Source organism: Peromyscus maniculatus, chromosome 12 (genome assembly GCF_049852395.1).
Source record: "Peromyscus maniculatus bairdii isolate BWxNUB_F1_BW_parent chromosome 12, HU_Pman_BW_mat_3.1, whole genome shotgun sequence".
Lineage (NCBI taxonomy): Eukaryota > Metazoa > Chordata > Mammalia > Rodentia > Cricetidae > Peromyscus > Peromyscus maniculatus.
The window spans coordinates 7,365,730-7,392,921 of NC_134863.1; the positions used below are offsets into that span (position 1 = coordinate 7,365,730).

Sequence of the window (27,192 nt, forward strand, 5' to 3'; positions counted from 1 at the left end):
TTGAGGTTCTCTCTTTCCAAATGACTTAAGCTTGTGTCAAGTGGACAAAAACCACTAACCCAGACAGTTGCTAATTGATAACTTCAGATTACATGCATTATGAAATTTTGGGCTCAGTGTGCTGGGCTCTGCTAAATCCCCATGAGAGACCTTGATTTGGGGGATGTGGACATGTGGGGTGGCTTGGGAGGGAGGCCTGCTGGGTGGGAGGAGATGGTATGTAGAGTGAGTAGAAAATTTCTTAACAAATAATTTTAAAAAAGAAGCTTTTGATAACAAAGCAAGAGCATTTGCTAACAACAAGAAAAAAATATTCATCATACAAAACCCATGAAAACTTCTTGGTGGGCTACATTCAAATGCACATTTTGAATTTTTTAAAAGTAAAGATAAAAGTCTGCCTAATTAAATAAGAAAATATCATCATTTGAACATAATAATAGAATACATTTACAAACCTGACAAAATGAAAACAAAAATCAAAAACTTTCCCATTGTCATTAGATTTATCCATTCAAGCAAGAAAATATCAATCAGATGAACTCAGAAAAAGTGAATGAAAAGAACAGTAACAGAAAGCATTCCTCTGTTCCAACATGAAGGAACACATTCATATCAGTTTGTGTGTGTGTGTGTGTGTGGTTTTTTTTTTTTTTTTGAGACAGGGTTTCTCTGAGTAGTTTTTCACCTTTCCTGGATCTCACTCTGTAGACCAGGCTAGCCTCGAACTCACAAAGATCCACCTGCCTCTGCCTCCCAAGTGCTGGGATTAAAGGCGTGCGCCACTACCGCCCGGCATCATGTTTTTAATTGGAAAAAAAATCACAATTAGAATTCCTTCCCCTTGCTCTCCTGTACTGATAATTAGGTTTCCTTAGTTTGTTATCTCTTGCAAGTATTTTGTGTCTATTTGGTTTTGTAAAATTTCATAGTGCACAATATTTTCATTATCTATTTGTCAGGTGAAATACATTTAGGTTGTTTGCATTACCAAGCTATTGTAAATAAAGTATCACTCGGGGATTTCTTGCTATTCTAATTAAGTTCTTTGATTTGATTATGTTTTCTTTTAATAATCTTGAATTCTTTAATGAAATTTATGATTTTTCTTATATGCTCTGTGTACAAGGTTTCATCTAGGCAATTCTCTCTTTGGAGAAAATTTCTATAGGATTGATGAATTTAGGGGGAGATATAGTCTTGGTCTTTGATATTTTCAGAGCATTTGTGGTAAGAGCTGGGTATTTGTGGTAAGAGCTGGGTTCTTCTTTACTGCTTATGTATCTGGTGTAATTTCAGGCTACCTTGAGAGAAGCCAGTGTACAGGCAACATATCCAAGGTAAGAGTTGGGAATGGCAGAGGCAGGGAGATTCGGGAGACTAGCCAGGTTGAAATCATGCACAAGTGTGCATCCTGGGCTATTCCTGGAGGTTGGATATGTTATAGATGGGCTATGATCTGAGGGATCTATAATACTGATTGGGTGCACAGGATATACAACTATGGCAAAGCCTGAGTGTTGAGAATGAAACAGGTGGGACTATATATAGGATGAGTAGGTCTGGGTAGCAGAGAAAATACATATGAGCTACAGTTCAGAGAACTCACAAGAATAGATCTGACCACATGATTGAGATCCAGGCAAGACCTAGAGTTTAGATGTGATGTTGGCTACTGGAGTGGAGGAGGAGGTAAAAGGAGGTAAACAAGTAGCCTATGTGGGCCCAACCCACATGTAGTGTCTACAGATTCCATAATAAGAAGCTGGGCTTGGATCTGAAGTGTACGTTTTTATAAAACTAGATAATTAATTTAAAAAAATAGAAACTACATGTGCTGGTTAATTTCATGCCGACTTGACACAAGCAATAGTCATCTTAAAGGAGAGGACCTCAACTGATATAATGCCTCCATAAGATCTTGGTATAAGGCATTTTTGTAATTAGTGACTGATGTGGAGAGCCCAGTCCATTGTGAGTGGTGCCATCTCTGGGCTGGTGGATGTAGGTTCTATAAAAAAAGCAGACTGAGCAAGCCATAAGAAGCAAACCAGTAAGCAGCACCCCTCCATGGCCTATGCATCAGCTCCTGCCTCCAGGTTTCTGTCATATTTGAGTCCTTGTCCTGACTTCTTTTGTTGATAAATAGCATTGTGAAAATATAAGCCAAATAAACCCTTTCCATTCCAACTTGCTTTGTGGTTACAGTGCTTCATTGCAGTAATAGAAACCCTATCTAAGACACTAAGTTAAATTTAGTTAAATTTTTATATTTTAAGCTGCCAGAGAAGATAGTTTCATAAATAAGTAATTATGGTACAACTAGTTAACAGCAGTAAAACATTTATATCAAAATAAACTAAAAATAAAATTACATTTAAATTAATAAAAAATATTTTGAAAATTTACAAATCTGAGGAAACAATGCTTTAAACTTTGATATAAAGTTTATAAAATTGTAAAAATGATACGCTAATAATTTCATCATTTTAATATTTTATTTTTATATTATTTTATGTGCACAGGTGTTTTGTCTGCACATATGTCTGTGTATCACATTCATGCAATGCCCTCATGATTATATTAGACACCATGCTACTGGAGTTATAGATATTTATGGTTCATCATGTAGAGCTGCAAAAAGAACCCAGGTCCTCTGGAAGAGCAGCCGGTATTCAACTTCTGCACGATCTGTCCATCCCAATTTGATCATTTCTATATTCTAGTAATCCTTATTGAAAATGTGAAATAAGTACAGTTTAAAGTAGTTATACTATACCAAAGGATAGTTTTAGAAATATGCTTAGTTTCAAATGTGAGCATAGAAAAAATAAAAACATACATCAGGTAAAACATGGGTGGTGATTACCCCAACATGAGATACAAATTGCTTTAAAGATTTGAATTCTCTTATTTTAGGTGTTAGATTTCAAGCCTTCAACAAGCATGTTACTATCTGAATAATAGAGGTTAAGTATAGATTAAAGAACTAGGGAGAAGAGAAGGCTCTCCTAAGAAAGGGGAAATGGAATCCAAGAATAGATAGTTTGAGAGAACAGGGGAGAAATTGAAATGGAAGGATTAAATACAGAGGGAGAGGAAAAGGGGGAGTAAGTAAGGGAATATAGGTAGAGATATATAACACTAAGGGCCATTTGAAGGGTCATGTGGAAACCTAATACAGTAGAAGCTTCTTAAAATATATACATTTATGAAAGAAATAAAAATGGGATCACCATCATGGTATCTTCCTCCCTGCCCTCCCACTCTGTCCTTGTTCCAGTTTGACTCTCCCATTTCCCTATGTTCTTATCCCCTACGCCTCACCCTCTGCCAACCCCCACACACAACCAGTCTGCTCATGTAGATCTATCTCATCCACTTCTCCTTCGCAGGCTCATCCATGTGTCCCTCCTAGGGTCTTTCCCTGTTACCTAGCCTCTCTGGGGTTGTGGGTTGCAGTCTGGCCATCCCTTCCCTCACATCTAGTATCCACTTAAGAGTGAGTACACTTATGAGGTTTGTTCTTCTGAGGCAGGGAGGAAGATACCATGATAGATGAGGACATCATGGGAATAGGAAGAGGCAGGGTGCTGGGGAGGCTCTCAGGAATCCACAAGGATGATCCCACCTTGGTCTGCTGGCAGTGGTCCAGAGGGTTCCTGGACCCGTCTACTCTGGTGACTACTCTAGCAAATAACCTAGCTGTCATCATAGAGCCTTTTTCCAATGACTGATGGAGGCAGATGCAGAGATCCACGGCCAGGCACCAGGCTGAGCTCTGGGAATCCAATTAATGAGAGAGAGGAGGGATTCTGCAGGCTAGGGACGTGGAGAACATGATGGGAGGACGTGCAGAGATGACCAGCCACACTAGTGGAAGCCCATAAACTGTGAACTGGTGGCTATGGAGGCCCCATGGGACTGGACTAGGCCCCATGGGTATGGAAGACAGTGGTTTGGCTTGAACTGTTTGGGGGTCACCCAGGCAGGGGGATTGGGATCTGTCCCTGGTCTATGAGCAGGCTTCTGGGAATCCAGTGCCTGTGGTGTGACACCTTGCACAACCTTGGTCAGTGGGAAGGGGCTTGGACTTGCCTAGGCTCAGTGTGCTGGGCTCTGTTGACTCCTCATGGGAGACCTCAATTTTGGGGATGTAGGGATGCAGGGTGGCTTGGGAAAGAGGGGTTGGGATGGGAGGAAGGGGAGGGGGATCTGTAGATGGTATGTGGAGTGAGTAGAACATTTCTTAATAAAGAAAAATGGGAAAAAATGTGACCACCAAATAACAGGGTAGAAAAAGCCCTAACTAGACATTTTTCAGATTCTCCAAATGAAACCTCCAGGACCAGGAATGGGTCATATCTAATTGGGTGAGTTGTTGGTCACAAGGACCTAATGGAAACCCCCAATCAATTCAGGCTATTGCCAAAGCTTATTGGTTGCTCTTCCTTAGTTGACAGTAAAACCCTGTTGCTGAAGAAAACACCTATATATCTCACTAAACATGGAGAAATCGAGCTGGTGAATAACTAGAGCCTTCACCCTTACTGACTACTGTTTATGGTACTGGAAGATACTCTGCATGCTATCAGGGGGATAGGTGTAGGTAAGCACTAACCCATCTACAAACCTTTTGATCTACATATGCTGGTGTAAGAGTGGCACAAACATTATAATAACCAACCACTACTTAATTGAATTTAGGACCCATTCTGTGATAAGAAGCCCATGCCTGGCACTGTTCAGGTGTCAAAGAATTTAAAACTAGATAGGCCTAGAGGCCTACTGTTCTGCTAAAGGAACATAATAATGAAATGACTCATAATGACTTTCTGCCATAATCACAGATCAGTGTCTCTCTCAGGCATCACCAAAGAAGCTTCCTCCTCCAGGAGACGGTAACTAAGACAGAGACCAACAACTGAACAATGTGCAAAGAGTGAGAGATTTTGGAATATTCCTTCTTTAATGGAGAGTCCATCAAGTCCCTCCCCATCAAGGCTGAGAGAACTTTGGGGAAGAGGAAGTGAAAAGATTGTAAGAGCCAGAGGGGATGCATGGCACCAAGGAAACTGTCTTCCAGATGTAACAGAATTGGTGCGCATATGAACTCACAGATACTGTGGCAGTATGCATAGGGCATGCAAAATCCAAACCAGATAGGGTCCTAGCACTGAGATAGGGGAGTAGACATTACTCCATAGCCCAACCAATTAACAACTACTCACAAAAGAAAAATTAGTTTCTCCAAGGAATTCTTACTGTCGGTACAAACCACACTTAAAGGAAGGCTCCATGCCCAGTAGTAGATGGCCAATACAAATTAACTCCAGAGTATTTTTTGGAGAGTTTTGTTTGTTTATTTCATATTGCATTGTCTGGGCTTTTTCTCTTCTTCTTCTTCTTCTTCTTCTTCTTCTTCTTCTTCTTCTTCTTCTTCTTCTTCTTCTTCTTCTTCTTCTTCTCCTCCTCCTCCTCCTCCTCCTCCTCCTCCTCCTCCTCCTCCTCCTCCTCCTCCTCCTCCTCCTCCTTCTTCTTCTTCTTCTTCTTCTTCTTCTTACTCTTATTCTTATTCTTATTCTTCTTATTCTTATTCTTATTCTTCTTATTCTTCTTATTCTTCTTCTCCTTCTTTAGCCTTAGTGGTCTTTGGCTTGTATATCATGGCTTCTGATTTTTGAGGTTTCATGGTGTGGCGTGGTGTGGTGTGTGTGTGTGTGTGTGTGTGTGTGTGTGTGTGTGTGTGTGTGTATGTGTGTGTGTATGTGTGTGTGTGTGTGTGTGTGTGTGTGTGTGTGTGTGTGTGTACATTTCTATGCTCTTTCTTGATTTCTCTTTGTTTTGTTTTTTCCTCGTTTCTGTGTCTTTTTCATTTGCCTGTTTGTTTTCTTAAGAGAGAGAGAAAGACAAGGAGTTGGAAGGGTGAATAGTGGAGAGGATCTGGGAGGAGATAAGGCAGAGGAAACTGTAATCAGAATATATTGCATTAAAATAACTTTATTTTTAATAATAAATGAAATAACTAAAAAATTATTTTCAATTTCAATTTCATTTATGCTAACTAATTGTACTGATCACTCAATATATTCCTGTACAGTTAGACATATCAAATTTTCAATATGTTTTGTTGGCTCATAATGACAGAACACTCTTTGCATGTTGTTATTATGACATATTGCTAAAACATTTTTTAAAATTGCCTATAATTAGAAATCTTATATGGATGGATAATTACATGTGGACAACAATCTCCATTATGATTTTTGGAATCAATATACTCCAAACGGAATTATTCATTAAACCTAAAATGAGTAAATGTTTTGACAGGGGCATACAATGAAATAATACATAGCAATAAAAGACATAAATGAGTCTTGTACAAATGAAGTCAAATAAAAGGTCAGGCATGAGAGGGGACAAGGCAGTAAATGTTGATCAACTCTCTTGACAGATACTTTTTAGACCTTTATAAATGAGAACAAGAAAATTACACTATGGTACATGGTAACATTATCTAGACAGAAGGAGGGGTCTTTGTTTGGAAATGGGTGTACAAAGACTCTTAAGAAGGCTAATATTTCTCTGCATCTAGAAATGATACACAGTTACACTGGTGCTCAAATTTTAATCCATGGTTACTCCCTGATCCCCAGAAGCTACATTCTACAACCTGCAGAGGATGTTTGAAAGCATGAGCACTAGTTAAACCATATATATGGGAAGTAGAAAAGGGAAGCTCTTTAGAGAGAGGGAGGGAAGTAAATACAAAAATAGGTAAGTAAATAGAATAGCAATAAGGATGTCTGAAAAGCCACAAGGAATCATGCATTTAACTCTTTACCTAAAGGAAAACTGTAACACATATAACTCCCATGTATAAACATACATACATAATTTTAATGAACTTTTTTTTTAATCTGCGCTGATGGTACTCCTTCCAAGATCCAAAGACCACCTAACAAAAATCCTAATATCAAACAAGGAAAGCTATCTTTTCAGTTGTCAGCCAGGGCTGTTCAAAAAACTCCCAAGACACAATTTATTCCTATTGCCCTTGGTTACCCACCCTCACAGAAGTGGAAGCTAAGTACCTGTTGCTGAAGATACGGTGCACATCTGAAACATGTCCCAGAGACTCTTGAGCTGGGACTAACCCAAATGCCATCTGGCTGAGAATTAGCTTTCATGGGATCATAAGGCATCATGAACATTTCCAAAAGAAGGAAGCAACCAACAGTCCTATGATGCCTATGAATAATATCAATAATCCACATGGCTTTATAACCCCGAGAGTATAGTAGTGGTATGCATTCTGTGGTGGTGACCAACAGCTCTCTAATTTGACTTAAGACCCACTTAATAAGAGGAAAACCATGCTTGGTACTAGAAACCTAGCTAGTAGAGTCATGATTAGTGGAGGAGAATCTACAATCATGAACTTACTAAAAAAGTTAGATAAGCCCTAACAGCTATCTATAAACATTTGTCCCTATACCCACAGACCTATATAATCTTCATTCTCACTGAGAAAACTTCTCTTTTCAACTGATGGAAACCACTACAGAAAATGGCAAGTCAATCAAAAGGAAGAGTTGTGAAGGCCTACCTATACAACACTTCCATACCTAAGGTTTAGGAACATTGTGGAAGAGAGGGGTGTAAAGATTGCAAGAGCCAGAGGATCCGGGACTTTGCTGTGAGGTTGTGTATCCTAGTAACATCAGAAGCTACACCCATAAAGTCTCACCAATATGACAGCCCAAACTCAAGTCGAACAAGAACACCAATGGATATGCAAACGGACAAGGAAAAGCCCATGAGGCTTCAACCCTACACAAAAAACTAGAGGCAACTGAGGAAAGCAAAGCTGGGAGCTAGAGAGGTGGCTTTCCCCAGGAGGAGCACACTATTTGATTGTCAAGTGCCAAACGATCATCCTAAAAAATACATGCAAGTAACATTATACCATCTGAGCAGGTTATGCTTGTTTTATACATATAGATGTGTATGTATGTACATATGTATGTATGTATATAAATATGCATCTATGCATGTAAAAGATTACAGAAAAAGAGACCATGAATTTGAAGGAAAGTGGGAAGGGGCATAAAGGAGGGTTGGAGGGGGAAAAGGTGAGGGAGAAATGTAATTATGTTATAATCTCAAAAATAAAATTAAAGAAAAATGTTAAGAGGCAAAAAAAAGAATGACATTTTAGTTCCTAATTTTTACTTCTGAGACAGAGCCCCTTACTTAATGCTTTATTATCCTTAATCTCTTTCAGAATATTTGAGATCTTATGGTTTAACTGGAGAATATGAAGCTGAGTGTTCTTGCACCTAAGTCCCAAACTTAGGTAGGCAACTTGTCTACATTTTTTGAAAAGCAAATTCTGTGAGTTACTCTTCTCATTGCATCCATCACTTCTTTGTTTCTCAGGCTGTAGATGATGGGATTGAGCATTGGGGTGAGGACTGTGTAGAAGACTGCCAGAATCTTGTCCTCTGCTGGAGATCGGAGGGATCTTGGACGTAGATAAGTGTAAGCAAACGGTGCATAGTAGAAAGTTACCACAGTGAGGTGAGTGCTACAGGTAGAATAGGCCTTCTTCTTCCCTGTCCCAGCATGCATGCGGTAGACAGCAAGGAAAACACGACCATAAGAACACACTATACCAATGAATGGAAGCACAAGAAAGAGGACTGTGCTCACAAATACTGTGTACTCGTAGACCCATGTGTCCATGCAGGCCAGGGTCAACATGGCAGGAACATCACAGAAGAAATGGTTGATGGCCCTGGATCGGCAGTAAGGAATGTGAAGTTCATACCCCGTGTGAGCACAGGAGTTAATGGAGCCCAGCACCCAAGATCCTATTATCATCAGCACACACACTCTTTTGTTCATGCGTATAGCATAGTGGAGAGGAAAGCAAATAGCCACATAGCGGTCATAGGCCATACAAGCCAGCAAAAGGGTTTCCGCACCCCCAAAAGTCAAGAAGAGGAAGATCTGAAACCCACACCCAATGAAGGAGATGTGCTTATTACCCAACATGAAGTCAGACACCATTTTAGGGACAATGGTAGAGATGTAATTTAAGTCAATGAGAGAAAGCTGACTGAGTAAGAAATACATGGGTGTGTGGAGATGGGAATCCAGGAGGATGAGGAGGATCATGGACAGGTTGCCAATCCAAGCTGTCAGGAAGATGAGAGCAATGAGAATGAAGAGAAACATACCTGTTTGCGATGATGGGAACAATCCTAATAAAATGAAACCTGTAAATGTGTGATTATAACTATCCATCTGGTGTTCATTTAGATTTTCTTAGAAGCATAGGCAGCAATAAGTTACATAAAAGACAATAAAATAATTCAATTCATGATTTTCACCAGACTTTGGTTGTAACTGCTAAGGAAAGAATAGTGTACTTTGACTCATCTTCTAGCTCATACATAAATATGGGTAAAACAACATATATGAACAAAATATTTTACTGAAACCTGAGGGCTTATAAGTAACATATTTCCACAACGACCTTACTAGAAAATGGATATTTTTGTTCCTAACAAATTGAGATGTCATGAACATGAGACTTCATAGTACATTTTTGGAACCAATCTAAATGCCTAAAATACAGGTCCATAATTGAGTACATTTTCTTTCCAATCAGGATGACTCTTTTCTGCCATACACTGGCCCTAAGATACATGCAAAGATACAACAGTAAACAAGATCATCAAAACTACATTTCTTTCTTATGAACATCCTTCATATTAATAAAAACAAAATCTTTCAAAAATGAGGTGCTGTTATTTCTTTAAAAATCTATAAATAATGCTTATGGACAAGTGTCAACTACACAAAGTCATTTTTTCTTTCTTCATTCACATTTGGAACACTCTAACTAGAACCTGTCTGTGGACATCTACACATCACATTCACTGCACACAAAGAACAAGTGTTGTGTTTGCCCCTTCTCAGAACCTCACAGAGCACTTTGTTTTTCCTTCACTCCTTCTCATTTTCCTCTCTTTTATCTATAACATAAGGTGGACATTTAAACACACACACAATTATGTCTTCTCCATCTAAGAACTAACTGGAATGAAAAGGAAATAAATGATGTACATTTAAATAATATTTAATGCAAAGGAAAGGGCTAAGCAAGAAAAGAGAACTCAGGGCCTTTCAGAGTTTGTTTTAGGCTTGTTAATGGAGTAGAGCCAGGCTGTTAACTGCTGGGAGGGAGAAGAAATCCTGAGTCTTCAGAATGAGCAAGAGCGTGGGCTTTTCTCCTCCACAAGGAATGCAGTCTGCAGGAGGCTTAGCATACTGGGTCCAGAAAATGCATGCTATGTCTGTCTGTGCTAGGGCCAAAGAATATCAGCCTGGAAATCTGCAAACTGAAGAGAGAGATACAGAACTTAGGAGTACACAAACACATACACATATAAACACTAAATACATGTATACAATAGGTTAGAATGATTGGGAAATGGAGATTTTTATCAGAAAACTGGCATCTTCAGAGGCACATGGAGAGATATTCAGTTCATAGCACAGATATCACTTATTTTAAGGGAATGACAGATGCTGGTAAAGAATTTCTGAAAATAAAATAACCAGGACTGACCAAATACAGTCAAGGAAGTTCTAAAGTAAACTGGAGGACACTCCAAAGACAAAATAGAAATAAAACATAAAAGACTGAAGTTTAGAAAAGAAGTTTTGAGATTGGATACTTATGCCTATGTTCAGGCATTCCTAAAAAATGCCTAATGTAAAATAATTATGGGTTGAGATTATCAAAATAAAAAGCAGTTCCTCAGAACTGAAATGTATGGCTCCATTGACTAAATACCACACATATTATGCAGAAAAGTAAAGGGGAACTTATTATTTTTTGAAAATACAATTATTTATTGAGCAGAGTAGTTTCTTAAGAATCCAGAGAGTTTCCTTTAAAAAAAAATCCTTTTAATTTTCAGAATAGACTATAGCATGAGAACCCATGAGGGTATTGTTTTAAGGGGAAAAAACCATACAAGCCAATAGGAGAAATGAAGTAGCTGTAACCAAACATGTACAGGCTTTACAGTGAGGCTGAATGTTGTCCACACTGCCAATGCATTCTAGTACAGGGAGCGCCAGTACATTCTGGAAGGTGGAGCAAGGACGTCAGCCTCCATCAAATGTGAAGAGAGATGTGGCAATGTCAGGAGGGAAGGCTGAAGGGGAGAAGGGTGTGATATGCAGAAATGTTTGCTGTCTAACCACTCTTTACCAACAAATGTATTACTTAAAATATCAAAGAAGTAAAAAAAAAAAAAAAGTGAAATATTTACCTGAGCAGCAATCGGAGTGGCTATGGAACTGTCTTATCTTTGGGGATGTTGCAGCTAGAACATAAAAATTTGCCAGACTTAACCATTTCAAAACACTAAAATTATTGAATGCAAGAAGCGTGAATTAAATTGTGAAAAACAAGGTGGAACTTTCGATTTCACACTTAGCAAAGGAGTCTCAACTGGCTACTGGAAACAAATGGAATTCGGGGAAAGCAGATATTTCACACAGCCGTATTTGGATTCAATATGAGATTGACATCCTAGACTGACTTACAGTATGTCATGTACATTGATGTTTTAAGTGACTGATTAAAATATAATGTTAATAATTACTAGCCTGATTAACATGGCGATGACTGACACCATTTTTATTCTATACAGGGTGTAATAATAGTTCCATGAGTCGCATCATTGCCAAGACAAGAAGCACAAAGAGAAATAATGGCTGATATATCAGTTCTTGTATGTGACACCTCCCAACTTCAAAGAAATTATTTCACTGGACTGTGTTTTGTTGTTCCTGTGTGACAACAGTGAGTAATGTGGAAGTTGCACCTGACAGGAAAGTGGGTTCAGCCAATGATTGTTTGTTTCAAAGTTGAAAGTGAAAAGAACATTTTTGCTTACATGACAAACCAAATCATGTTGCCTTTTTTTTCTCTTAATGTGAAATAGCAATAATTCATCTCTTTACAGGCCATTTGAAAAGATTTTAGCTTATCTTGACCACTCCACAAGGAGTGGTCAGGGTACTAGACATGGGAAAGAAATTAGCCAGAAAAGGGTGATGTGAGCTGAAGTAACAGCGCTGATGAAGCACAGGACCTGTGTGTAGACAGAAAGATAGACAGCCCAAGCTTGCAAGTGTCCAGAAACCTCCCGGAAATAAATTGTCTAAATACATTGATTTAGTATTAGTACATTTTACAATCTCCTCCATATTGTATTTTTGTTTAATCTTGATTATTTAAGCCGTAAAATAATATATCCACTAGTGCTTTTTTTTTTGAAATGGTATTACTTATAGCCTTGGCCAGCCTAGAATTTTGCCATATGGAACAACATTGCCTACACAGAACTCACAGAGATCCCCCTGCCTCTGCATCCTAAGTGCTGGGATTAGAGGTATATGCTACCTTGTCTGATAACCACTAGCATAGAAAATAAAATCAAGTTAAGACATTTTAGGCAAATTTGCTTTGATCTCTTTTCAGGAACTTGGAGGAGACAAATCAGACACAAACATAGACATTATGTATCAGTTTATCTTTGACTAGATACCCTGTCTTATTCCTCACACATCTTGAGATAATATTTCTGAAGCAATAAAACATTTGACAGCATATACTGGTGAATACATGGAAAAGGGGGATACTTATTCACTGCCAGTGGCAGTGCAAACTAGCATGGCATCTGTGAAAATCAGTGTGGAGGTTCTTCAAAAAAATCAATCTCCTGCAAGATCTAGCTGTGCCGTCCTTGGACATGTACCCAAAGGATTCTATATCTTACTGCAGATACTTGCTCATCCATGTTCATTCCTGCTCTATTCATAACAGCCAGACCCTGTAAGCATTCTAGATGTCCATCAACAGTAAAATGGAGAATGAAAATATGATACATTTACACAATGAAATATTATTCAACTATAAATAAAAATGAAATTTTGCCAGGGTATGGATGGATATAGAAAAAAAGTCATGCTGAGTGACATTACCTAGACCCCAACCCAAGTGTTACATGTTTTCTCTGATATGGGCATTAGATTTTAAGCTTTAGATACTGGTAGATACATTTTTAAATACTCAAAACTTTATAAAAATTTATAAATTTTTTATAAATTATATAATTTATAAAAATTTTAGTGAAAGCCAAAAAATGCTACAGTTCCATGAATTCAATGGGCAGAGAATATACTTTTTTCCCTATATTTATATTCACTTAAGAAATCTCACAAAAAGCTTTCCTTCAATTACTCTTATAATTATAGAAAACGTGCATTTTAGACATGCTTTTCCTTTTTTAAAGAAACAAGCCTGAATTGTGCAGTATAAAGTGAAACTGTGTGGTACTCATGGGTCCTTTGGAGGGGCCTCAGGCATTTACTCATTAGAGTGTCCCTTTATTGCAAGTTTTCTAGGACTCTTCATTTTCACTACTTTAATACTAATCACTAGGAAAATTGTTTTTGGTGAATTTGGACTGATCATTGCAATTTTTTTAAATTTTGTGAAAGACCAAATTGCTCTACTAGAGGCTTTATAAGGAATCTAGGATGATACATTTAGACACACAAGAACCTCAAAATAATCTCCACCACCACTGACATAAGCTTGAGCCATTGTCTCTCATCTTGTCTCCAATATATTCTAAAAAACGGAAACTTCATGAAAAGGAGTTTCTAACCACATGTCAGATGGGAGCCTGTAAGCCTGGAGACACGCAGTCTTCCCTAGAGTACAGACAAATCATTTTCTCCTATAAGAGTTACATTACTGCAGTATTTCAGTTGCTGTGTTTTCTGGGTCAGGATCTCATTCAGCCCAGGCTGGCTTCAAACTTGCTATGTAACTGAGGATGCATTAAAGTTGAGGCTATCCCTGCCTTACATGCATGTGCCACTACAATGGATTTTATGAATTATTTTTCATGCATGAATCTGTAAGTTCATAGACAAGAATTTTTTTAAATTTTCAGCTATATAAACTTTTAAACTAAGAAATATTTTTCATAGAATCCCAATCAAATAACCTAGAGAAGTAATCCTTGGAGTATAGACAAACATTGTTCCCAAGAGTGTCCTCCCATCGAAATATGCATGAGATCTCTCATTCCTTCAATATTTTCACAACACATCTTACAAAAGAAAATAATGCATAACCTCATGTGTCATTTTAGTAGTTCTTTTCTAATATCAGCCAAACAATTATAAGTTGTGATTATTTAGAACGATATACACAATGAGAACTCTAATTACTTTAATGAAAAGTCTTAAAACATGGAATATTTGTATATACAGGTGTGCTTCCTAATCACATACCTCAGTTTACTATTTGAGGTTTGTGCTCAGTAGCTTTAAATTCTAGAAAGATGAATTAGCATTCATAGAGTTAGATACTACCTAAGTATACAGCACTTTGAGGGATAAACAGATAATACGTCCTTTGAATTTTAGTCAGATTGGAGGATGATTTATGGAACTGCCATCTTTACACCAGATTGTTGTACAAAGTTTGGAATAAAAACTTGACAGAGTCCTACTTTTTGTAAGTTTGGGTTTTTGAATACTGATTTTGGAGCTCTGTAAATTATGAATAAGATTTTTTTTAGAAAAAATAAGTTATTGGAAGATTTCATGAGATAATCCACAAAGAATTCATGCAGAGAATCTTGAATAGAGTAACAATGAGTAATGGCTCTGACATTTGCCACATGCTACCCACCAACACCTGCATCAGCATGGCCACCAGCACATGACCATCATCCACATATTTGCCACCACTATATTGTTCAGTGATTTGGTATCTAATTTTTTTGTGTGCTACTTAATTTTCTAGAGATGTAAAAGTTTGCTAATGAATCATTGTTATTATTATTTAACTAAACTTTAGTGATTACTTGGAAATTATAAGAAATAAGATGAAAAAGTAAAATTTATTGATCATAGTAAGACCCAATTTCAGGTTGAAAGAATGAATAATTGAAACACATAATTTGCAGTATTCCTATGAATTTCTCATATACTTATAGTAATGCCTTAAGTTTACAAACTATAATATTGCTCCATAGATGGTTAATTTTAGCTATTACCTTGCTCATTTAATACAGTATATGTTATGTAAAGCACACTTGTATTTTTATAAGAAGTTAGGTATCTTATAAAATAAATAAAAATATTTTATACTTTACAGTTTATATAAATAAAATACTGTCAAAGAAACAATAATTACACTCTGGGAACTCTATAACCCTGCACTCATTGAAAATATTTTGTATGATTCCAAGAAAGAAATCATAAGTTAAAGCTTCAGTTGTTAGCAAATTAGTCTTCTTAAATGTGACTTCCTCCATTGAATTTTGCCAAGGTCTATCAGCAGCCCTCTTACACAAATGTAATCTTTCCATCCTGTAAGTGTTGTTAGGAATTAGTTCCCAAGCTGCTTTTTGTTATGAAATCACTGCCACTGTCCCCTCAGACTATACTTAAATCTGCTTCAGAGGCTCACTGCACCTGCATGCATTACTGACCCACTTCCTAAAATGTTATACTTAACTAGGGAATTATTTCAATCCACACAAGCCCCCACTGCCAAAGGGGATAATACCAGGAAACCAGCTGAGTGTGATAACCATGTGCACTTGCCTGGAAACATTCTTCCTTGTGGAAAATATAACTGATACTGACTGCCCTTATTTTCCATAATATGCAGTAGTGATGTTCACTGCTCTTATTTTCCATAATAAGCAGTAGTGACCCTGGCAACATAATATGTTTTTCTGTAAATATCTTGGTTTATTTAAAACCAGAACACTCTCAAATTTTAAGGTTGTATTTGAATTCATATAAATTTTAACGTATTTTGTTAACCATTACTTACAGTATCTTTATAATGGACATCATTTCATGAACTTGGTATCATTTATATTTTAAAAAAATGAAATTGTAAAAAATGCATTGGCTGTATTTTCATCTTTGGTATTATATAATAATTCTGATATTTAATATAATTATTATATTGTATATTAATATTAATATAATTATTGTATATTATATTAATATAATTATTATATCTAAGTAATCACAGCTGTTCTCTTCAGAACTATATAATGCTATAGATGTAAAATAGCGTCACATTTCTCTCTTTCCATATATATCATATATATGTATATATAATTTTGTATAATATGTTTTCTTAAACCCACTCTAATTAAAAATATCACAGTTCTTGTCCCTGATGAAGGAAGTCTTAAATATGCTAAGTGCTGATACTTTGTAAATGGAAATTTTCAATCAATTTGGAAATAAACTTCCTTCAGCATTTTCCAGAATCTAAACATAAATATGATAACTAAATGTAAAAACTAGCTTAGGATACACTTCATTTTTATCTCTCCGGGATCACAGTTTCCCTTATGTCCGTTCCTCATGGTAGCTCTGCAGTGACTGCATCAACAGCATCACTGTTGTAAACTTCAAGCCAGTGAACATACTTTCCTCCCATCCTGTGCTTGGCAACTGCTTTCCTCCATGGAAACAGGGGCAATTATGACACTAAGCCAACCCTAATCGATTTAAACTAACTCTCTCTCTCTCTCTCTCTCTCTCTCTCTCTCTCTCTCTCTCTCTCTCTCTCTCTCTCTCTCTCTCTCTCTCTCTCTCTCTCTCTCTCTCTCTCTCTCTCTCTCTCTCTCTCTCTCTCTCTCTCTCTCTCTCTCTCTCTCTCTCCACTCTCTCTCAATGGGGATGTCCTCTTGACATAGTCCATAGAGATCACCATGTTGTTGTGGGAAAAGTTACTAATGAGTCAGGAATTAGGCCAAGGTCAAGAAGAGAGTTTTAGCAATTTCTTTAAGGGTTTCTGGAGCTGATAACTCAACTCAACACATTTATTGATATTATCCTAGTAGAAAATGTCTCAGAGTTTCACAAAATATATGTTTTTAAAATATTTTGTTTAAAACTTTTTTTTTAATTTAGATATAATTACATCATCCCCATGCTTCCCCTTTGTCTTCAACCCCTTCTGAGTCTCCCAACCCCCATTTCTCCCTCTCAAATTCATGGACTCTCTTTAATGCTTATTATTACATATGAATATATGTGTACATAATACATACATACATTTTTATGCTTGCTTATATAGATACAATCAGCTGAGTCAATTCACTGCTGCCTGGATGTTCATAATTTCAAGGCTGGCCAGCTGATATTGGATAATGAATTAGGGGCTCATCCCTTAGGATTCACTGAAGTCTTATTTCCCTGCAGTTCTTTGTCTTGGGATAGTACAATATAAGATTTCCTTCTTCCGTGATATGTCTATTGCTGTCATTGATTTGGTCTTGTTTGGGAAGTCATGTTGGAGAGATAGCATAGCTGTAGCTTTCCTTCATTTCAAGGAGACACAATATCACAGCAGACTTGCTTGTTCCCTAGTTTTGAAAATCTTTATACCCGTCTTCTATAACATTCCCTTGGCGTTAGGTACAATAGTTGTAATGTAGCTGTATCCAGTGGTTATATGTGTCCAGGGTTATGGTCAGGTATGCTCTGCTTTTGACCAGTTGTAGTTTTCTGTAATGGTCTCCATTTGATGGGAAGAGAAGCTTCTTTGATGAGTAGTTAGAGTTACACTTGCTTTAAGTATAAGAATAAGTATTTTAAATGCAATTAGAAATTATTCTGGTTTAGTGAGGTGGTAGTAGTAGGTTCTCTTTCTAATATCAATGACCTCACTATCACCAGCGCACAGAAGTAAAGTAGATTTACACTACCAAGCAAAATTTCTCTCTTGTTGAGTATGACTTAAGTCCAAATACACAGACTTTTGTTGCTATCAAGATAAGACTGCTACTAATGAACATTTTAGGATAGCTTTCTGTGGCATGAATCTTAGAGAGTCTTATTAATAAAATCAAACCTGAGGCCAGTTATTGGGGTGAATGCTGGTAGATCAGATGCAGAACAAGCCACAGCTATCTCACCTTGCCAATTCCTCAGCTGTTCTTGTTTCCTCAGGCTGGAAGCCTCTGAGTTCTCATCCAGAATGAATCTCAGCTGAACTGTGTTGCTCCAAGCCTGAATTTTTGCAACTATGTATAATAAGGGAAATCAGTCCTTAATTCTCTTTTCTTTATGTGGTTGGGTATCAGGGTAATTGAGGCCTCTTAAAATGAATTGAGCAATGTTCCTTCTGTTTCTATTTTGTAGAATAATTTGAGGAGTATTGGCATTAACTCTTCTTTAAATGTCTGGTAAAATTCTGGGCTTAAATCATCTGGTCCTGTTCATTGAGTGCGATAAAATCATCTTTTAAATTTGGGGAAGGCAGACTTTCAATGATTTCTTCTAAATCACTAGGGGTTATAGGTCTGTTTAAATTGTGCACCTGATCTTGTTTTAACTTTAGTAAGTGGTATTCATCAAGAAAACTATTAATTTCTTTTAGATTTTCTTTTGGACTATTCATTGTAACAATCTTGACATGGTCCAACTTCCCAATAAAGTATGCCGGGGTATATTTCTTTATATGGTAGCCGCTTCATGCATTGGATAGAAAAATAAGAAACTAAGACTGTGCAATCTGAGATGGAGTGTTACTGGTGAGAAATCATTGGGTGTCTACTTTCTTCTATGTGTGGAACAACATATTTGCCTTTTGATTAGTGTCTACCACAGGAATATGGAGATACTATGAAAACAATTAAAAGACTAGATAATACACTGCCTTCCCTGAGACTAGCACATATGCGATAAAATTGACAGCAATCTGTCAAGGTGATTTTTGTGACTGACCAACACTATGTATCAGAAGCCATGAAAATTAGGCTGTCAAGTGGGAACTTGCTCATTGGAGGTAACAACTGTGAGAAAGGAAATGAAGCTCTTTCTGAGAGACCACAACTCCCTTGAAATTTATCTCTTCTTCTATATTTTTGTTTTATTTTTGAATACAATTCCTTTCTCTTTTGATATCTAGCTATACATAATCAACTTTTTGAATAAGATTCTAATAGTCTGGAAACACTCAAACCAGACAGCAACAACTGGTCCCAGAGAAAGTAGGGTAAAAATGATGGAAAATGGTATTTGCAGCTAATCTTCAATACAGAAAAAGAGAAAAGTCAATGACTCAGCATATAGATAGAAGCCTTAATTGTGACTCAGTAGAGGAAACCATGATTAGCAGGGAGTATCATGGATACTGATGGATACTGGGAAAATGAGTTAGTTTTCTTCTAACACTCAGGAATTGAGAGGCTACCAATGCTCTAGCAGATGGCACTATACCCATACACATATGGCAACATGGAGTAGAGAAAGGGGTGTGTGGCAAATCACATAAAGTTGAGAAGGAACAGTGGTGTGGAAATGGGAGAGCTATTGAAGCAGAGGTAATGAAAGACAGGCTTAATCAAAATACATTGTGTACATGGATGACATTCTCAAACAATAAGTAGGGTGAAACTGCACAAGGAATGTAGTGTCCTATATATTCTACTGTTCTCTAACAATTAATTCTCTTTGAATTGAAACAGTCCCTCCAATAAAGGAGGCTCATGAGACTGAGGAAGCAAACACAGTTCACATGACTGGGAAAACTGAAACTTCAAAGATTCATGAGTGCCTTCCCAAAGATGAAGAACCAGTCAACAAGTGCTAGGTCAGAAGGTTGTCTGATCAGGTGCACTGCTAGGAGGAGTCATTCAGAACTGTTGAGATGATTTCAAGTCATGCAGAGATCTCTAGAGTGGAAACTTCCATGGTTTATCAAACAAGCTGAGGTTGTGTTTTCAGTCATTAAACTGCATTTCAGTTCCCTCATATTCCTCTAAGTAACCCCAATAAACTCATTAATTCAACAAATTGGGATTTGGTGAAAATATTACTTCCATTTGCAATCAATTCCCTGTCTGTGGTGAGTACACACATGTGTGTCTCCTAGTAGAAAGTCTCACACAACATCTACGTGTACTGCAGAAGTTAACAAGTTGTCTTGTTCTGATTGTGATGTACATTGATGTTCAAATGTACCGATTATTATCTATGTGAAAAATTTTGAATTTGTGGTTTAATGGTCAATATAGCCTTTATTATTCTAATGACATTCATATATTTCTTACAATCCCATTCTGACTTAATACTTCTTTATTTTCATGTTTATCAAGGCAACACATACATTTTGTTTTTAGAAGTCTTCTTCCCTCAATTTCCCATATCTCAGCAATAGAAAGACCTGTTAGCCTTGTTATGTAGTGATTTTTATTTTTTTGCGTGTTGATATGAAATTGAATAAAAATACAAGTTGTTCATTGAAAAATATTTATTCTAGACTTTAAGTTGCTGACAATTAAGGCTAACTGTTTCAAAATTCCTAAATCACTAAAAGCAAAGTGACAATTTTATTTCATTAAATCTTTATATACTATCTTTTTAAGGAAATACATTTGCTTAAGTATTTATTTCATGTGCTTAGTATGAAATATATTGTGCTTAGTATGAAATACATTAATACAATAACATAAACTCACAATAATACAAAATTTATGTGAATATTGGACTCATTGAAATGCAGTTTTAAATTTTCCCATAAATTATGCTATCAGAACAAGCTCTCTAAATACATTTATTTACTTCTTCACAAAATTTGTGGGTATATTTCATTGAGGATCATATTGAAGAGGACTGTAGATGGCAGGTAATTCTGTGTTGATCATGATTAAATTGGAATTACTTCTAGAATTTTTTATCAATTTAAAATGATTTTGGCTGTGAGATTGCATGAATAGCCTTTACTATGTTAACAAATGTTTGATGATCGTTTATTCTATAACTTGTATCATGAATATATGATGGATTTTGTCAATGGCTCTTGATGCATTTATTGAAATAATCATGGGAATTTTTTGCTTTTAGGTCTATTTATGTGATTTATTACATTCATTGATTTGGGAATATTGAAGTATTCCTCCATCTTCAAGATAAAGAAAGAGCCTTGGCCCAACTAACCAAAAGAAAAAAAGAGATCACTCAAATTAGTAGAGTCATTAATAGACAGGAAAGCATCACAAAATGCGCCATGGCAATTCAATATTTTATAAGGAAATGTTTGAATAAACTATGTTCCATCCATTAGGTTGAAAATATGTGAAAGATATTGATAAATTTCTAGGTGCATGCAATTGACCAAAGTTAAACTAAGAAGAGATGGACAATTTTAACACAACCAAAACAAATGAGGAAATTCAAGCAGCAATAAAAAGCCTTCCAGGTTAAAAACAAGTTCAGCACCAGGGAGATTCACAGAAGAATTCGTCCAGACTTACACTGAAGATCTACAGTCAAATACTTTTTAAATCACACACACACACACACACACACACACACACACACACGCACACGCACACACAAACAGAAGGAGCATTTCTAAACACCTTTATTACTCTACTACTAAAACAGGGTAATAACATAACAAAAACAGCAAGGAAAACTACAAGCCAATAGCATGATAAATAGACTATCAAAAATCTTCAATGAAATACATGCAAACTGAATATCAGCTTATATCAAAAAGATTATTCACAATGCACAGAACTGTAACTTAAATAAAAATGTAGATAAATCTTGACCATCATTTCATTTCAGTGTCTGAGGGAAATAAAAAAAATCCTAAGCCATGTAAGTCCCTCTAGGATGGTCTTATACAGGGACATTAGGATAGGATGGGCAACGTATTGCATTGTAGTTCATAGGACCATGCTAAAAAGAAAAGGGAAAATGAGAACTCTCCAAACTCATCAATTTCAAGAATTTGTATTTTATTACTTCTCACCTCATCAATAGTTAGTACACCAAGGATACACTGTATATGTATATATGACAAATATTTCAGCTGAGAGATAACTATATTTATTAATGAGGTAAATGTGATATTTCACACATGGAAACATTGTATATTGATGGAATCAGGGTAATCAGCCAATTTATACCTGAAACTTTTTACTTCTTTGGGAACAACACATTCAATATTATCGCTTTTGAGATATATGAGTCATTGTGTTTAATTATATTTATTCAATTTCAGCAGAGCATATCAGAGACTATTTTGGTGAACACAAATAGTACTTCAGTAAGTGGTGTAGGGGAACGTCTTGTAAACACTTCCACTTTATTCTATTTCAATTCGGTACAGTAGGAGGATTGATAAATCCCATAATTTGTCTATTTTTATGTAATTGACTAAACACAGCAAGGACTGTATTAATTTACACTTCATCTAACTGTGTATAATATTTCTCCATACTTCCAGTCACAAAAGCAATTGATTTTAAAACAACCATTCTACCTGGAGTAAGGTAGTACTTTACTGTGCTAAATTTTGATGTTCTTAAAACGTTTCATGACTTTGGGATTGCTCTATTGTCCTACACAGTAGACACTGGAACCATTTGAGTATTGGTCACATGGGAACAATTCAAACTTCAATATGTTGCAAATATTCAATTTACATAAACTTTCAATAATGAAAAGAATGAAAACAAAACACATAAGAAAAGCAATTAATCATGTTAATTTTGTAGAAGCAAGTCAATATACCATACTTAGTATCATTTTACAGTAATATTATACACTCATAAGGTATAATGTGTCATATTATGTTAGGATAGTAATTGTGGAATTTCTGTTATTGATATCATTGACTGTAATGTTATGAATTAAACATGTGAATAATTGTACTAGTGTGCAATAATGAACATACTATTTAATCTTAACCTGTAATGAGTAACCAGAAAGGTATGACATGTATGTGGGAAATATTGCATTTCCAATAAACAACACTACTCTGACATTCTCCAGGGGAACTGAAATATGAGTAGAGAGGAAATGATCAAGTTTTTGTGGAAGAGAATGTCCCAAAGACTCTTGTCATGGCCCCCAGGACCTCCTTATTCCTCAGGCTGTAGATGATGGGGTTGAGCATGGGGGTGAGGATAGTGTAGAAGACAGCCAGAATCTTATCTTCTGTCGGGGAACGGAGACTCCTAGGACGAAGGTAAGTGTAGACAAAAGGTGCATAGTAAAATGTCACCACAGTTAAGTGAGTTGAACATATGGTGAAGGCCTTTTTCTTTCCCTCTTTTGAGCGCATATGGAAGACAGAAAAAAGGACCCGTCCATAGGAAACTGCAATGCCAAGGAAAGGAAATAAAAGAAACAGGCATGTGCTCACAAATACCATGTACTCATAAACCCAAGTATCCATACAGGCCAGGGGCACCATGGCAGGGACATCACAGAAGAAATGATTAACCGACCTAGAATGGCAGAAAGGAAGGTGAAGGAGATAGACTGTGTGTGATAAAGAGTTAATGGAGCCCAAGGTCCAGGATCCTATGATCATCTTCAGACACTTCATTTTGCTCATGCGTATTGGATAATGAAGGGGGTGGCAGATGGCCACAAAACGGTCATATGCCATGGAGGCCAGGAGCAAGCCCTCAGAACATGCCATGGTCAGAAAGAAAAAGGATTGCACTCCACAGCCCAGTAAGGTAATGCTCTTCTGGCCAGAGAGGAAGTTGAATGCCATCTTGGGAACAGTGGAAGAAATATACATCAGGTCCATGAGAGAGAGCTGACTGAGGAGAATGTACATGGGAGTGTGGAGCCTTGGATCCACACAAATGAGGTGGATCATTGTTGAGTTGCCAAGCAAGGCCACAGAGAATATGAAGATGATGAGCAGCAAAAGCAGAAGGCCTGTTTGGTTTTGTGGAAACAACCCTAACAAAATGAAATCACTTGAGCTCTGATTCCATTTCTCCATGAAGACGTATTGCTTTATCCTTCTTGAAATAGAAACTTAAAAGCAACATACACCTATCACAGGAAATAGAATGACAGAATAAAGAGGAACTGGCTTGGAATGAATCCTCGCACTGAATTGTTCTTCCTCCAGCACCGTCCTTCTGCTGAACTTATTTTGAAATCTGAGCTGAATGTTTTTTGTCTTGCCTCTGGCCAAGTTCTCAGTTCAGAGATACCTGTGTGGTCATTTTAAAACCAAGGGTGGGAACATGAGTAAGATAGCTCACATATTTCCTCCTAGGTAACTCCATGCAAGACCATTACTCAAGACCATCAAGCCACCTTACAAAACTAAGAAAGCCTCTATCTTCTGCATCACTTACTTCCTGGCCCTGTTCCCATAACTGACCATACTGCACACAGATCCCAGAGATCTCCTTGTGCTCTGCCTCTCACATTCTCTAATGAATCTTTGCCTTTCCTGAAAATAACATCCACTCCCAATTCACTGTTCTGGAACTAACAGGATTTCAGTGTGCTCAGTTCCACACTAATCATAAGATTCTACTCCCACAAGGGATGCCTTGGTTTATGTAAATTTTAAAGATATCAATTGAATAAATGGATATCACTTACAATATCATGAAACACTTACAATAAAAGTGTTTATACAAAAAATAAATATAATAAATGATACACATTGCCTAATATGCCTAATATGTGTTTTTGTTATATTTTACAATTGAAAATAATATACTCACATGCCCCAGTAGTATAAATATTTGTATGCACTGTTTTCCCCTCTTCCTTTGCAGCTCATATCTTTATACTCCACTGAGAGGAGTGAGAAGCCCTTAAAAATATGTTCATGGGAAAAGAAAATGTGTAGGTATGCATTCTTAACTCTGCATACCCATATTTTTCAATCATTATATTTTCATTCATTTAATTCTTTGTATATGTGTGGGGTGTGTATGCATGCATATAAAGTCAATGATTCCTTGTATTCTTTTAAAAATCATGGTAGACAAAGGGTAAGAGACAGCTGGGCTGGGACTTGCCTTGAGCCACCAGGTGCAGGCACCATGTAAGCAGGTTGGTGAGAAGTTCCTTACTCAAAGTAATCAGCAAGGAACAGGGTCAGGACAGAAAGTAAAGAAGGGCAAAAAAACCGTGATGAGTGGTTGGTCCGGGAAGATGTGAGGGCAATTGTATATGAAGAAGAGGAGCTGAAATCTGATCTAGATAAGATGGGAGAACAGGGGGAGCACTGTGTTCTTAGGTACACTTCTACACCTCAGATGGAATGCTCATGTTCAGAAAGAAGCTGCTGTCGGGACCATGCAGAGAAGATTACTTAGAGGGAATAAAAATATCTGATAACTTACCTGGATTTGAAAACAGAACTACATATCCCCCCTTACCCCCCACAAAAAAATCACTGACACCTGCTCATTGAGGATAGTGGGTTGCCTACCTGGACACAGGCTCTTGTTTGATGATTCATTGATGTCTACTCCCTGGTACAGCACTTACATCAGGCTCTCAACCTGTGTGCCTGTTGAAATGAATAAAACATTATTCTTAGAGATGATAGGTTAATCTGATCATACTGACAAAACTGACATTATGTTTAAAATCCAGTCTTCTGCATCATGCCTTATGAATAAAGAAGAATGTCTTAAGGACCTTTCTTTTACATCCTTGAACACTGGTTTGGTCATAAAGAAAGGAATATTCCAGCCATCCTCTCAGGAGTGTTCTAGCGGCCATCTTTGGACACAGTCTGCACTAAACTTACAGTTCATGTTTGATTTCTATAAAAGGGTTATACAGGGGTGTGCTCTCAGATCACTTCTCAGTAATTCATGAACACACTTTGAAGACAGTTACTGCAGTAATTATTTATTTCCAACGTTTAGACATGGTCATCTTGGCAGTTAATATTGGGGAATAGCTATATTTAGGGGTGTGGATACCTGGACCTTAAGGAATAAGATCTAAGACAAGGATGACCTGATAATTGCAATAGGCTTCTGTGTATGTATGCATGGTTTTTCCAGACAGGGTTTCGTTGTGTAGCCTTGGCTACCCTGGAACTTGCTCAGTAGACCAGGCTGGCCTCGAACTCGGAGATCCACCTACCTCTGCCTCCCAAGTGCTGTGATTAAAGGCATGCACCACCAGCTTGCTGAGTACAGGCTTCATTTAACAAAGAGTCACTGAAAGAATTGTATTATTGATTACATTTTAATTTTAAAAACTTCCAATGGCTTCAAGGCAGATGTAATTTTAGTGTGTCCCGTGAGCATTCCAAAAGACACAGAAAACAAAGAGATGTTCAAAGCCCTGTTGTAAAAGTTCTATTGCATAGACGTGCTACATATACAGAATGCTAGATAATTTTGCCAAAGTTACAGATATGTAAACACAGCAGGGACACACAGTTAGCAAAAAATAAAAATCTATAAAACACAAGACCAGGCAGATAACTGAACATTGACATCTCTGCTTAGTCTGAAAAACTGTATGGGACTCTTGAGAACATGAACCTCAATGAGCTGTCTGCATTCAGCATGTATTAGGTCCTCCAGAAATGTCCATCTCTTTCAACACAAATGTCCTCCATTCCACATCTTAGCTTTTGAGAAACCTCAACACCAGAAAAAATGCAGCCTTTTATTTATGGTCACAACCTTCAAAAACAACCTGTTGTAGAATTCAAACATGTTTACAATTTTTTCCTCTTGCATTTTAAGCTTGTTTTTGCTTTTCTAATTTGTTATGAAAATCCTATGAAGGGCTTCTTCAGTACGAGAAATCCATACCTCCAGAGTCTTCCCTAGTTAACCTAACCCAGACCAACTCTGCTCCATAATGTCTTCTGGACTCAGTTTATACAAGGATCTTATACTAGTGTTTGTGTTGGTAAAAAAAAAAAAAAAAGGTACCTTTACAGTACAGCCATTCCCTGTAGACAGTTTCTGGGTCACGAGAAGACTTCTGCTTCCCCAATTTGTTCAAGTTCCCTTCCAGGTACACCACAAGATCATTTCCTTGTGCAGCAGCCTCAATTGAAGTCTGAAAATCTGCTTCCTACACAAGAGTTCCTTCTTCCACCAATATATCAAAAAGAAACTTTTAAGAATTATCTACTACTATTTCATCTTACACATGATGACACCAAGAGAACATCATTAACTCTCATGAAATATTTACGTGTTTACTGCTCATATAAAACATCATTCTTACTAATTACATGAAACATAGAGATATTTTGGATTTATTTCCCACAGACTATACTGA

The 27,192-nt window shown here is 36.9% G+C and overlaps 2 protein-coding genes across 2 annotated transcripts; both read right to left on the reverse strand.

Annotated features, from left to right (window-relative positions):
- Positions 1 to 7,506: 7,506 nt before the first annotated feature.
- LOC121821811 (olfactory receptor 2L5-like) lies at positions 7,507 to 9,312 on the reverse strand. The gene is made up of 2 exons (XM_042259631.2): positions 8,407 to 9,312; positions 7,507 to 7,548 (listed from the first exon to the last, which is right to left on the reverse strand). The coding sequence occupies exons 1-2, from the start codon at positions 9,310 to 9,312 to the stop codon at positions 7,507 to 7,509; spliced, it is 948 nt and encodes a 315-aa protein (XP_042115565.2).
- Positions 9,313 to 22,966: 13,654 nt separating this feature from the next.
- Positions 22,967 to 24,055, reverse strand: LOC102928718 (olfactory receptor 2L13-like). The gene has a single exon (XM_042258917.2). It carries the CDS (start codon positions 23,903 to 23,905, stop codon positions 22,967 to 22,969), a length of 939 nt encoding a protein of 312 aa, XP_042114851.2. The 5' UTR covers positions 23,906 to 24,055.
- Between the last annotated feature and the right edge of the window lie 3,137 nt (positions 24,056 to 27,192).